Source organism: Cheilinus undulatus, linkage group 13 (assembly GCF_018320785.1).
Source record: "Cheilinus undulatus linkage group 13, ASM1832078v1, whole genome shotgun sequence".
Taxonomy (NCBI): domain Eukaryota; kingdom Metazoa; phylum Chordata; class Actinopteri; order Labriformes; family Labridae; genus Cheilinus; species Cheilinus undulatus.
Genome location: NC_054877.1, coordinates 15,977,285 through 15,992,361, shown reverse-complemented (window position 1 = coordinate 15,992,361; position 15,077 = coordinate 15,977,285). Strand labels below are relative to the sequence as shown.

At 39.6% G+C, this 15,077-nt stretch overlaps 1 protein-coding gene across 2 annotated transcripts in view; it reads left to right on the top strand.

Annotated features, from left to right (window-relative positions):
* Positions 1-2,332: 2,332 nt before the first annotated feature.
* Positions 2,333-15,077, top strand: part of st6galnac3 (ST6 (alpha-N-acetyl-neuraminyl-2,3-beta-galactosyl-1,3)-N-acetylgalactosaminide alpha-2,6-sialyltransferase 3) — a 141,033-nt gene continuing 128,288 nt past the window's right edge. For both annotated transcript variants that reach the window (XM_041803825.1, XM_041803826.1), the window contains exon 1: positions 2,333-2,524. In XM_041803825.1, the coding sequence (XP_041659759.1) occupies positions 2,507-2,524 (18 nt within the window). In that variant the 5' untranslated portion in view covers positions 2,333-2,506. The remainder of the gene's footprint in view (positions 2,525-15,077) is intronic.

The following is a 15,077-nucleotide window of genomic DNA, read 5'->3' as shown; positions in this document are numbered from 1 at the left end:
TCATTCATTATAGGCAAGAGCAACTAAACATATAACGTAGTGATGCAGAGTGAACTCTGCACAATTGCTAACTATTACACAAACTACTAGCCAGTATGTGAAACAAACTCTTGCAGAAGTTGGATGAGAGAAGAGCACAGACTACTTTTCTGCCAAGAAAAGCTGTTCTTTGCACTTCCCTTAATTAAGAAATGTTGACCAGTTGTGACTAAACGGCCGCTATAGTTACAGTACATCTGAGCTAACTGCTACACTAGTCACCATCGTTTACCCTCCGTAGTACAACCAAACCCTGCCCATTACTATGCCTGCTTCTCCTTCAGTGATGCTGATTGTTCTGTCAATTCTCAGACCAGGGACAACTGTTAAAACTTTTCAAACTTAAGACTTAACATTTTCATATATAATTTTAAAATCTGGAACCACAAAGTTTGGTTTTAATGCTAATTCTCTCTTTTAGAAATATTTTTTTAACACTGAATTCCTACTTAAATTGTGCTACTTCAGAAATAATCAGACAGGTGTTGCCCTTTTATGTTGTATATTATTCCAAGTCTATCCACTGTCCTTCCTCTATCCAATAAAGGCATGAAAAGGCCCTGATATAAATCTTTAAAATAAATAAATAAATAAATAAAACAGAGAAAAAGATCAGAGGTCCAAGATGGGATTAAATTATGTATAGACCCATTTAGAAGTAACCTGGCACACATCCATCTGGAAAACTACTCATAGACAGTGACTGGGAAAGGGCAGAGCCTTTGAAAAAAACTTGGAGGGTGATTGGATGGACGCTCTGGCCAATCAGAGCAACAAAACAGGTGACGTAGCCCCTACCAAGCTGCGCCGCTACCAAAGGAGTAAACTCCATAGAGAACTGCATGACACGAATCATGGCGACTGTAGACATGTCAGTATTCAACTTTTGTCGTTTTTGAAAAGAAAACAACTCACTGCTGTTCTTTGTTCTTCTTTTAACGAAGAAATGTCATCAAGCTCTGATAAAACTGGTGCTCTACCAGTATCCACGCGAACGTCTTCCGCCATAATTGCACCGGCCTCTTGTTGCTGCTTGCTAACATCCTGACTCCACCGCACCTGAAAGTACTGCCCCTCGACGCTGATTGGTCCTGTCACTTTATAACCGGACCCAAACGGTTCAGATGGGAGCTTTGCAAGGTGGATTCGCCAGTGAGAAACACGGAAATGGGCGTATCCATCTGCTTTGCATGGTTAATTTAAAAGAAGTTACACAAATAGTGGCTCAAAGCTACTCTAGCAATGTAATTCATGTACTACAAAAGCCAATGTAGTTAAGTCAGTTTTGGCAATGAGAGCTTTATCAAACGTAGCTAAAGCTAACTTAGCTACATATATAACATAACATATGTAGCTGCTTTGTGAGTTTTGGTTTAGCTATGTCAGCTACGTAAGCTACATAGCTCCATTATCTATGTAGCTCTGTTATCTACATAGCTAATGCAGATAATATAGCTACATAAGCTACATTTGCTGAGTTTGAATGTTTTCCTAGAGGTCAAGCTTTTTTCCTGTAAGCAGACTGTTTACTTGGCTCTATTAAACATTTTATAATTCAGTTTTACTGGTCAGGGTTTTTTATGTTTAACTTTTAGTATCCTTAGCCTTACCTTAACCTTTACCCTAATGCTAAACGGAAGTTTAATCCAGTCATTAGAGCCCTCTTGATAATCAACACTTTTGGGTCTTCCCTGGCTTAAACACATATAGTGTTTTGATAACCCCATTTCTCTGTCCAAGGTACCTTATTATATGGGGCAGCATGTCAGCTTATTAAGAAAAACACATTTTTTCTTTTATTTATAGACACTGTTCCTTAAGTCCTCCCCTTACTGTAATATCGGTCTTATTCAATATCAACTTTTACCCAGAAAAAAAGAGAAAAACTTTTGTCAGTTGTTCCAAAGATTTTATACTAATTTGTCCAAATTTTGTTATTGATTTTACAAAAGTAAGTACACTGTAGACTGTATTTCACTGTGATTTTAATACATTTAATCGATATGGCAAATTGAAACATAAAAATCCAAAGTAAATTTGAAATTATGTTTTCAAAGTGTTTTTTCTTTGACATATGTTAGATATTTATGAAGAAAAGAGGGATTTAAGGCTTTCTAAGCTGCAGCTTCTCTCCAGCCTGGCACATTGTAGAGCCAGAAGTCAGGAAATCAGCTGTGGTCACGTGACGCATGCGTAGGCGGGGCTGTGCGTCTGCGCCGGCCAGTAGCAGCGCAGCGTCGGACCAAGTCCCAGCAGCTTCATGGGAAAAAAAAAACACCCAAGAGAGGAGCCGAATAACGGTACACTCCAATATTTATGGAGCCGACCTCCGCATTTAACCGCACCGTACCAGCGTCTCCCGTTGTGATGAATACGTGAGCTGAAGCGTGCTGAAACGGACGCAGAGAGCAGCGTTTAAGGAGCTGACGAAAACAAGCGGTCCACCATTGTCTGCGTAGAAATAAGAATGGCCTGGATGTGGAAGGTAAGAGGGGTTTTTTCCACACATATACAAAAGCCGAAAAAAAGGCGGAAAGCAGCGGAAAACACTGACCAAGCTCCTGACTTAATCGTCCGAAGAGCTGGTCCGTTTAACCAGATGTGAGGCGGAATGTGAGCCGGTGGAGCTGTGGTTTGGTGGATGCTCCGTGGAGGTAATTAACCCTCCTCTGGTGTCTGCCTGCTGTTTTCTTTTCTTTCTGGGGCTCCTTTTGGGGAGTCTGGATGAGTGATTTTTCGCTCGTGTACTTGAAGGAAAAAGCCAGGCCCTCGTGTTTGTTGGTATTCAGCTCATGTTTGTGTTTTTAACTGGTGGAGACCATCAACAAGCAGAGGGAGGCCAACCAGCTGTGCTCACATCATCCTTTATGACATGATCAGGTGCTGACATGATGTCAGGAGTTCAGAATACCTATAGGGAAGAGATGAAGGAAAAATAACACGAAGATCCTCAGAGACGCTCACTTTATTGTCATTTTGGAGCAGAATAAGTTTTGCAGTATTTTTTGATAATGCCAAAAAAACTGTAAGAGTTGAATCATCCCCCATCAGAATCTACTAAACGTTTTAAGTTATCATTTTCTCTCAGTAGCATGTCAGCCAACAGTAACAGATGTCTGTCACAGATTTCAGGAGCTCACGGTTACAGGTGCCCAAAGAAGACATGCATCCATACATTTAACAAGTAGATTTATAGTACCTTTAAAAGTATTCACCCCCTTGATGTTTTACCCCTTTGATTTTCTAACTTGTTTGACATAAAACATACAAAAAGTCTCCTAAATTTCAAAGTAAAAAAACAGATTTCTAAAAAGTAATATCAAGGCAATGTAAAAATGTAAAATGTGTATAAAAAGTCCAGTCAGTAATAAATCAGAATTCCTGGCTACCATTACACCATGGAGACAAAAGAACACTCCAGGAAACTCATAGAAGAAGTTATTGAAAAGTATAAGTGGGGAGATGGATGCAAAAATATTCCAAGGAGCTGAACATCCCCTAGAGTTCAGTTAAAGCAATCATCAAGAAATGGAGATGATATGGCACATTTGCAGATCCACCTACATCAGGCCGTTGAAGAAGGAGACTTTTGAAAGAGGCCACCTAGACAACAATGACTACTCTGAGGGAGTTAAAAGCTTCAGCAGCTGAGATGGGGCAGACTCCTGCATACAACAACTGCTGCCCTGGTTCTTTGCCAGTCAAAGGAGGCTCCATAGTCAAGTGGAAGAAAGTTCTTTGGTATGATAAAATAGTGCTTTTTGGCCACCAGAAACTGGTGGACACCAAACACTGCATATCACTGCAAACACAACATCCCTGCTATGACGCACAGTGGTGGCAGCATCATGCTGTGGGGATACTTCTGGCCTTGGAAGGCTTGTAAAGGTAGAGGGTAAAAATATGTGGCAAAATAGGAAAATCCTGAAGGCAGTTTTGCAAAGAAGAATAGAGTAAGATGCAGTGTCTAGATGTGCAAGCCTGATTGAGACCTATCCACAAAGACTCGGTGGTGTGATTCCAGCCAAAGGTGCATCTACTAAATAGTAACTTGAAGGGATGAATATTTATGCGAGGTATGGTCAAAAAGGCAAAATTATATTGACCATGACTGATTTATGAAATCAGTAAAAGGGTAAAACATCCAAGGGAGTGAATACTTTTTGTAGGCACTGTATGTTGTTTTCTCATGCTTTTGGCTTATATACAAAAATTATTTTTTTGTCCTGGTTTCCTGTGATAACTGGCTAACTTCAGTCATTTTATCAAGACCTTAATAAATTTACTTGTTATCAGGTGAAAAAACAGACTGATTATTATGTGATACCAAGTCCGAAGTCCTAACTGTCCTGTTTTTGTTGAGAATGTAGGGCTTTTATTAAAGAATTTAAGAAATGGGGGTTGCAGTTTATCATGAAGGATGTAGTGGTTGGTCCTTAGGCTTAAATCCTACATCTGTCACTATCCATACTCTCACATCTGTGAGGTCCCATAACCTTACAAAGCCGATGAATTGGCCAGATTCCATGTCTGTCATAAGGCTGATCCATCTTGGAAAGCCTCAAACTGGAACATTTGTTCTCAGTCAGAGAATGGCTCAAGCAATCAGTGCCATTTGAGGAGAAAGAGGCGGAAGGTACGGACATGATTGAAGCGACTGCAAGCCTGTAAACAATGGCAGCTGGTAAAGAGATTATCATAGATGCAGCTATGACATCAGTTTTATCAGTCACCCTCCATTTTCAATCTCCTGTCATTGTCTAACACTCTGTAAAGACTACTGCACAGATGGATGGGAAGTGTATCCCATGCTTTTGACATGTAAAACAGTGTCAATGGCATGACAGGTGAAAGGTTCCAGGGAATTTGCAGGAATATGAATTGAGCTCAGAGTGTAGACAGAGGGCTCTGGTTGTATCTGTATGTGAAAAATAATCATTACTAGTACTATGGGTGTGATGCTGACTTTATCTACTCTAACTACTACTATGTGTACTGAATATAGAGCACAAACATGCCTTTACATATCACTTTACTGTGCTACTTGTGTGTCTCATAGATACAGTCAGCATCAAGGGGAACTGACAGAAAGCTTCGCGTCAGCTTAACGCTGAGGATGGCAGACCAGTAACACCAGTGCTGAAGAGCTGCTGTGTTCCTTCTGCACTAAAATAAACTTTAGTATTACATTTACACAGCTAAAGCTCCGAGCCGAGTAGATGACCAGACTGTGGGTGTAGGTCACCCTGTGGGAGGATGAGCTTTGTCCCACTGATGGATCCAAAATCCAAGCATGTGTCTGTATTCAGTGCTTCATTACATGTAACTTTAACCATTATGTTTCCCCTATACACACAGAGTTAGATTCAGAGGTTCCACAAATGTTGGATTAATTAATATGTTATGTCTACAGAGAGTGTGGTTTTATCTCTCAGTAGGTGGTGCAGCCTACCTTGGCACACCACATAGACTGTTTTCATATATCCATTGCATGGCACAATTGAAGTTACTGTTGCTTTGGCAAATTCACACTTTTCCAGATTAATAGTCAAATGGGCCCAGGCCTGATGGTCAAAAAGGGCCCGCATATGTCTGAGGTGATCTGCCCACGAGCCACTAAAGATTACAACATTTTCCAAATAAACAGCACTCCCCTCCAGACCTGATACTACCTGATTCATAAGGTGCTGTATAGGAATAGAGCATGCTTGATGTAATAAATGTAGCTATTGCCCTTGCCCTGGGTGTTAAAGGAACCTTCCAGTTACTTTTTCTTTTTTTTTTAAGAATTATTTTTGGGCCTTTTCATGCCTTTATTTGATAGAGGAAGGACAGTGGATAAATTTGGACACAGGGAAGAGAGTGGGGAGAGACATGCGGTAAAGGGCCACAGGTCGGATTTGAACCTGGGCTGCCCGTGTACACGGGTAGCGCCTTAAACCACTCGACCATCTGCGCTCCCACTTTTCCAGTTACTTTTAAGCAAGTCAAATTTACTGACATACTTAGCAGATCCCTACCAGATCTACATGATCCTCAATTCTTGGGAGAGAGAACAGATGGGTACTCAGTGCATGGTCTAAATGTAGCATCAGGCTTCTTAGACACCAAACATTGGGAAGACCAGCTAGAAGAGAATGGCTCTGCAATGCCATTTTCTAGCTTTATTTCTGCTGATAACTGCTCACGCTTACTGGGAGACATGCAATAGAAGTGTTGTTTAACTGGCTTGGCATCTGGAGCGTCAGTGTCATGCTCAATAAGATGAGTGTGGGTGGGAGTATCTGAGAAGAGGCAGGGAAATTGTTTGATTTGCTCAGTTGAACAATACATTTCACATTAATCTTGGAAACCTCCCTTACAAAGTGTTTGGGAGGGGCGGGACTTTTCAAAACAATCTCGGAACGTGATTGGAGAGATGTTATGTCCATCATATTTATTACAGGCCAATCAGAGCAGCAAGACAAAATAAGGTAGTAGTCTCAACTCTGTTAGTAACCTGAGCTCAACAGAAAGGTGCTGTTGAGCTCAGGTTTATGAACAGTGGCGCATGCAAGTGGATAAAACTCAGGCTGAGGCCTGGCGAGAAGTGCAAAAACATCTTCTAGAGTAGCAGAGTAGCTTTCAGTTTCACGTAAGAACTGGGTCCAGTTCTGGTCCAACTGCTGCTGTACTACAGCGTCATCCCAGCTAAATGCTATTTCCAACCTGACACAATGATTGTAGACTGGATATCTGCAAGATGGATCTGCCTGATCACAGATATGAAATCAGGCAAATCCTTCTGCTTTGCAAGATTAATACATTTCTTGTTTTCAGACTTCTGCCTTTTAAAAATCAGATAAAAAATAAATGGGGAATGAATGAAGGAAGGAAGAAAGGAGGAGCCTCCAGGGGAATTTGCTTTGCAAAGTGGGTAAGGTTGAAATCTCAAAAGACATTATCAAACATACAGGAGGGCATGTGTTATAATATGAAACAAGCTCATTATGAATCCATCCTTAAAGCATTGCATGACAACATGTAATGACTGCCAATCAGCAGGGTCAGTAAATTGCAAAAAGCCAAGTTCAGACAAAGTCTGTAGAGCAGCTGAGTCCTCTGTGGTACAAAGGAAGTGATATCTCTGCCTTTGAGTGGCTGTAACCAATGAGCCTTTCCCTTTTTATTCTTGAATAGTGACTTTATCCATGACTTTAATGATGATCAATATTTTATTCATGATCTCTTTGTAAAACTTTCTCTGCTTGAACAAAACAAAGATATTTAATTCACAAAGCTACAGGCCAGAGAGAAGCACTAAATGATTGATCTTTGGTGACAGTGCAGCTACAGAATGACTGCAGGCTAGAGCTGATTATTGATTTTCTGTTAATAGTCTAATTGACTGAATCATGGCGGCTCTGGTGGTCTCGTCTGTGTGAGTGTAAGAACAGAGTTTGCATGCCAGTCTTTAACATGCACATGCAGCAGGATTTTGCACACTCATGTTGCTGCCACGCCACCTTTTTCCACACCAAAAAAACACTCATGCAACAAGAAAAACCGAACCCAGGCACGTGTAGCCATAAAAACACCACCATTATTTGTTAGGGAAATGTTTCTCCTTCACTTTGTGTATGTAAAGCGCACTGGTTGTGTTTTTCCACTATTTTGAAAGAGGCAACGATGTCTTTGCTGGTCTCAGGAAGAAAAAGCAGGCCTTTGCATAACAATTAAGCCATATAATATTTTACTAATATTTGAATAGTTGTGTAAGGGTTGTAAAACTTGGGTGTTAAACTTGTTTGTGATGTTCTGAAATATATTTGTAGCACCAATACTGTTGCAAAATGGCAAATACATGCCTGAAGGCTCTGTCGGATTAATTATCTTCTCTGTTTTCTGTAGCATCCCATAGTTCCTGATTTATTCTATATTTTTGTCAGTTCAGAGTCAGTTTTATGCATGCAAAATGCACATATGGCAACTGAGCAGATTACTGTTTAAATGAACACAGTTTTCCTTTTTGTCCCTCTTTAAACATTTAAGTTTAGCCATAGTAAGGGGCGTTAAACTTGATATTTCTACTCCTGACAACTTGATAGTTACTTTTTAGAGTAATCAGTTGTTTAATTGAACATACATACTAATCATATGTCCTTAAGTGCAAGCTTTTTTGTCAGATTTTCGTACAACTCAAAGATAATGTTGTTCACCAACAGAAGGACAAAGTAAAGTAGCAGAACCTCACAAATGTATGGCGCCCCTAAAAGGACATGGACTCATAAAATAAGGTTGTGTATCAGAAACTAACCTGGGATCACTAGAAAATTTCTTCTGCTCATCAGAAAGTATTTTTGTGTGTACGAGAAGTACTGCATACTTGCATGAATCTAAGGCGGGGTACACACTACAAGATGATAGGGACAGTTTTGGGCCTGATTCCAACCAAAGTCAGCAAATGCCAGAGAGTGTAGATGTCCTTGTGGGGGCTCTTAACTTGCCGAGTGAGTAGCCTGAAGTGCTGGAAATGCATCAAACATCCAGGCATTTGGGGAACCCTTGGATCTTGCCATTGAATCTGTGTCTGTGAATGGTGAGAGCGTGGAAGTTGGAGAGCAGTTCACCTACCTTGGCAATCCATCGATCCACTGACTGTGAGGCTGTGATCAACTGCAGACTTGAACTCATGCATGGGGTGATGAGTTTCTTGAGCATGACAGTGTGGCGTTCTTGGTATCTGAACATGTGGATAAAAGTTAGAGTCTTTCAGTCCTTGGTCCTCCTGGTCTTGCTATACTCTTGTGAGGCTTGGTATCCTTTGTGACTTCTCTTTGGTGCATTTTTGGGTATTGTTGGCCGTTTGTTTAATGCTGACATGCTCAGGTGAGTGGGGACCTGGTGTGTTTTCCCAGGCCTGATCGAGTGTACTGCATACATGTTGCCTCAGGCCCTTGGGCTTGTCCAGATACCAGTGGTGATTGTGTGCGTTGTGGAGGAGGCAGGTGGGAGGATACCTGGAGAGATTGGGCATGGGCCTGGAGAAGGCCAAAGCAGTACAGGACCAAGGTATATATGCATATGCTTATGCTCCCATACCTGACCTGACTGAAGACAGTACTCTGGGTAGTCAGTGGTGGCAAATCAGTAAGCAATTTCCAAAGATGGAAGCATAACAAAGAAAAAAACTGTTAAATCTGTCTCTATTTGTTATCATACTTTGGTTCTTTCATGCTGGGCTAACAGAGATATGGCAAAACCTCTGGTGCAAACAAACTACTTTCTTATAGGTTTCAGAGACTGCCTTATGTGCAACACACAACACAGGGACACCGCATGACGTGTAGTCCCTTAGGAACTCCTTACAAATGAGGAAATTTAAAAAATGATATCTCGATAGGCTTTGGTGTCATTTGGGTTTTCTTCTTATACCGGTGCTAAATCAATAATTTTTGAATGACTCCAGTAACTAAGCAGTGCCTGAACCGATACTTTTGAGATGCTTTTACGTCAGAAACAATGTGCCAGTAAATGTTATTATTTCCTTTATAGAAAAATGCAAGCAGAGACTCCAAACAGCAAAAAAACATCTAAAGACATTTTAATAAGCTGAAATACAGTAGGTAGACATAAATTATACACATTTCACAATATATTTCTTACCCTTTGTTTGGAGTAGCAAGGACTCACATTGGGGTATCAAAATCTGTGTTGGTCCTTTAGGTATCGAATGTGTTGATACCAGTATCCTGTCGGTACTGGATTTTCATACCAAATATCTTTGTGGTTAGAGCTGTTGCCTCACTGCTAAAGGATTCCTGATTTGAATCCCTGTCAGACAGGGCCTTTCTTTGGAGTTTGCATGTTCTCCCCATGCATGTGACGATTCTCTCCAGGTACTCCGGCTTCCTCCCACAAACCAAAAACATGCTCTTTAGGTTAATTGCTGACTCTAAATTTCACATAGGTGTGAGTGGTAGCGAGCCTTGTTGTTTGTCTCAGCATGTCAGCTCTGTGATTGCACCACCGCCCCAGTCTATGATCCTCTTTGTAGGTTAACGTCTACATTCCTATGCTGAATATCATCACTCAATGCTTTAGTCATATTTGAGTATAATCTGACACAGCCTCTGGACAACTTAATCCCCATTTTCCAGATCAAATAATGCTAAACCAAGCTGTTCCCTTTAGATGTTATCAATGCTAACAGTTAGCGGTTTCTCATTAAGAGCATTATGGCAGTAAATTACAGTGGCTACTAGTGGTTGGCGGCTGTGTTACAGTTTAGATGCAGCATTTGGCTGGGATTGTGGTCCTTGAAATGATTAAGAAAAGAAAGTCAGTGATTTGTCAACTGCCTTGTAATTCTGGTGCTGACCACAAATGGATCCAACTTGAACCATTTAGCTGGCTAAATCCTTGGTCGGGAATGTACCTCAACTCTCGCCCAATGACAACTGTAAACAGTATAATATAAATAATGTAATAATAGATAAGGGATGAGTGGATAATGACAGATGGATGCATATATCTGGAGCAGTTAATTGAATTGAACTTGTTGTGCATCTCTTGCTAGTAATGAAACCAAGGTATTGTCTTGCCATATCTATTGAATATCAAGATTGAGCCAAAATATCTATGTATGACTCTAATTCAGATTTACTAAACTGTCAGATTATTACCTGATTCATAATCCATAACACAGTGATACTAAATATTATTGATCTGTGTCTGTTGAGGCTTAATAACTGTAAAAAAGATTTTCTGCTTCCGTTCAGGCTGCTATTGAAGTTGTTAAAAAAGCTCTCTGTCGGGAGATTTTATTAGACTTTCATTTCCATTTTGCCAAAGCTGATAAATTTTTATTCATTTTGGGGACACTTTGTGAATCCTTGAAAACCCATTTGAAATCTTTGTTCAATTATTATTGCTTTTACAAACTTGTCCAGGCTTTTTGTCTCCTGAGAAATAAGATTCTTTCAATTTGTGACTCTGTAACATTAGGATATATATAGAAAACACTTTAAATCAACATTAAATCAAAGAGTAGGGAGAGAATACAGAGTAGGCCTAATTGATGAATGAATGGATGAAGTAAACGAGCTTTGACTTTAGATTCAATGACACCAGTGTTAATCTTGGTTGAGTTCTAATGTAGAATGCCCCTCTATGAGATACACAAATCCAGTATTTAACTGTATTTTTATTTGACTGATTTATTCATGTAGTTTCGGTTTTCTTTCTGGTCATTTTCTAGACTTTTGTCTCTTGTACCTTGCATATTCTGCTAGTTTGCTGCAAGATAACATGAAACCTGTGCCATATATTCCTGTTGTAGTCTTATAAGACATATAATACACTACTGTCCTCAGTATTTGCCTGAGTTGCTCCTGATACAGCCCCAGTAAATGCTGTAAACTAACAAAGAAAGTAGATGGATGATGTGACGATGGATTTTCTTACTACTATAATTAGCAGTGTGTCTGGGTTTGAGTGCCTATAACTATCTCATGTTTGCACAGCAGGCTCTGAAAATGAGCCAAACAAAACTCTAGCCAAACAGCAACAGGTAGTTTTGGTGCACTCTGATCTCAGCATCTGCTGGCTCCTCATTTTCTTCAGTGTACTTACCCACAAGAATTGAAACATCACCATGCTAGAGATTCCCATTATTGAGGCTACCTCACCCTGGGACAGAAGATACTCTGCAAATTGACCTTGTACAATTGAACAATATTATTAGCATGATATTAGTGTTGGCAGATATTAGCTTTGAAATGCACTGATGCATTGGTTTATCTTCTGTACCAGCTGATATCGAGCCTTTTTTTTTCTTTTTTTTTTTCCCTTTACAAACATGAGCCATAAACAGACATCAGTTACAAGTGTTCATCTGTTGTGCCCAGATTTTTTTTGTATGCTTGGATCTGGCGCACCTAACTGCTTCATCAAATCAGAGATTTTGTACAGAGCAGAAGAAGTGACCTGTTGGATAAGCTCTGATCTGATTTCATGGTCAAACTAACATCATCTCAGAAGCAGCAACATCCGACGAACAGTTTCAGAAAAACGTAACCCTATTTTAACCCTTTATATGGGATATGTAGATGAGTTAAAAGTAATTGTTGGTTTGGACGCTAAAGTAGTATGTTACATTTTTACAAGCTTCCCACATTTTTACAAGCTAGGCCACAGTGAACTTGCAGATGAACCTGTGAAGTCGAAAACAATGCTGTAACTACAACTTACTTCCAGCGCCCCTGTGATTAATAATCAGCCTTTATAAGCCCCCCCCCCCTTTTTTTTTGTGAATTAAATCACCAAAATCTAATCGATTCTTCCCTGTCACTATCCCAATATTCCCTGAAATTTTGGTGAAGATCTGACTTTTGGCATTAATATTGGAAATGGTAATAATATAACATTTGAACCTTGTATTTTCTACTTCAAAGAAGAAGCCTTTAATAATATTTTTTTTCGAGCAAATTCATATTCAACCCTCTTTTGTATATCAGTAAGGACAGAAAATAACTTCTTAAGTGTGTAAGGAGAACTGTGTTGGTGAAAGATCAAATCTGTTCCTGAGTTGAGGGAAAAAAACATGTTTTTGAACACCTGGTGGTAACACCGTAAAGTTATAATAGTGTTGGGTTCATTAGTTTTTATTTTTATTTCGATTTTACCTTTTATTTTACGTTTCAGTTTAGTTTTAATTAGTTTTTCCTGCTTATTTTGTAAAAATGCTTCCTTTTAGTTTAATTTTTATTAGTTTTAGTGTTTTCATTTTTTCAGCAGTATCAGGTAACTGTCAAGGGAGAGACACAAAAGGGCTCATCACTTTTTACTTCATTTGATCAATCAATTTCAATCAATGTTGATGTTTGTATACGACTTTAGACCAAAAATTACCATTTTGCAACGGCTTCTCCTATCAAATCAGGGGATTTAACTCTTTCCAGGCTTGGGCATACATGCCAGTCAGTTTGCTGCTGTCAACAACAGAATTTAGGTTTAGTAAGTTTAAGTGTTTTGGAAAGCTTAGTTTTTATTGAGTTTTGGTTAACTAAAATGAGTTTTAAGTTTTAGTTTTAGTTATTTAGTTTTATTTAACTATAATAACCTTGCACCGTATAAAAATGAAAAAATGAATACTTCCCAATTCCATTCCTCAAAATTTGTGTCCAGATCCAGCCTGCCAGCTCACAGGACAAAAAGACTTGAAAACGTATTTTTCACTGCTGCCATTGGCTTTTTAAATGAATAAATTGTGAGCTATTTTGATGGTAAATTATTTTCATTTGTTTAATTGTACTTTTTTAAATTTTTTGTCTGCCTTTGTGTCTTTTTTTTGTCCTGATAGGTGGATGTTTTACTGCTGTCTGCAAAGCAAGTTGCCCTTTACAGGGATAACGAAAACAACCTTTAATCTTGATCCTAGAAAAAGTCAAAATAAAATGAAAATAGTTCAGATTTGTGGCAGAATAACTGCTATTAGGCTACACTTGTAGGGTGCATTTACTGTTCATTCATTGTTTGGTTTCACTTGCCTTGAGACTTAAAATTTTATGATTAAAATTATAGACTTTGGGTTATATTGCCACTTGCAGAGGTAATGATACCAAAGCTACTAAAACCACCCTTGATGCCAGGTCTCCCATGTTTTAAAACCAGTTAAGGTCTATAATCATTTACAGTAGTAAGCATTAGACATGCAGCATGTGGTGGATGATGTGTTTAGCTTCACAAGAGAATTCCTAACCCACTCACCTGCCCTGGTTTGGTTTACCACTGAGAGTTTATTTTGTGTGTTCGTCTTTCTTGGTGTTTATAATGGCTTAGAGAGGCTTTCAGAGAGAGAGAGAGAGCTGTGACATTCAGGGCTCCCTCCTTTGTCAGATTGTGTTGTAATTGGAGTGAGTTCATCCGTGAAGACCCGTGCCTGAGCTGGGAAAGGCTACGGCTGTTGTCCTCCATCATCACGGTTCTGGATGAGCTCTCCATCACGTCGCATAGAGAGATGGCGATGCTGCTGTTACTGCTAACTAAATATGGCAGAACAAGGCCAGTGAAGAAAGTTTCTAGTGACAAGTACACATAAACAGAATGCACACAAAGAGAAGATTTTATTTTAATTAATGCAGGCACACAGTCTCTCAGTCGTTTGTGTGTAGGGAGGTGTTGTAAAAGCTTTAGGGAATTCAGTGAGTGTCCCAGTTCTTAAGAGTTTCAGGGATGAATGGCACTCCTCTGAGTCTTTCCTGTCCCATGTGAGTGTCTCACGGCAGACTGCAGGCTGATACAAAGTGCCCCGCCACAGTTTCAGAGAAAGCGCAGGGCACCGGCAGGATGTTGAATGAGGCTGCGACTTTGGATTGTATTCAAACTTTTATCAAATCTGAGCTCAGATTTCCTTTTGTGCCATTCTTAGTCTCTCTATCTGATTTCCTTCTTCAGTGTGAAGTTTACACAAAGTCTTTAGGAATTCAGTGTTTTAGAGGCTGTAAACTGCCAGCTCAGGGTCATGAAGAAAATGCTCTATTTGCTTTATTTGGTTTTGAATACATTTTTAATCCCAATTAATATTAGAGTTGCTTTAGTTAATTGTGATTATCATCCGGTTTTGTTGCATTTTCAAAGTAATGTTATATAACAAGTACAATACTAATTCCAGAAAAGTTGGGGCGCTGTGTAAAATCTAAATAAAAACAGAGTGCAATGATTTGCAAATCTCATAAACCCTGACCGGAGGCAGGTCACTTTAGCACCTGGACCCTACTGTGAAGCCATGCTGTTGTGATGGATGTGGTATGTGGTTTAGCATTGCCTTGCTGAAATATGTAAAGCCTTCCTTTAAAGAGGAATTGTCTGGATGGGAACACGTGTTGCTCTCAAACCTAGGCACTGATGCAACAACATCAGAGGCAGGCTTTCGAACTGTGCTCTGATAACAAGCTGGATGGTCCGTCTCCTCTTTAGTCCACAGGGCACGGCATCCATGGTTTCCAAAAAGAATTTACAATTTTGATTGACCACAGAACAGTTGTCCATATTAGCAG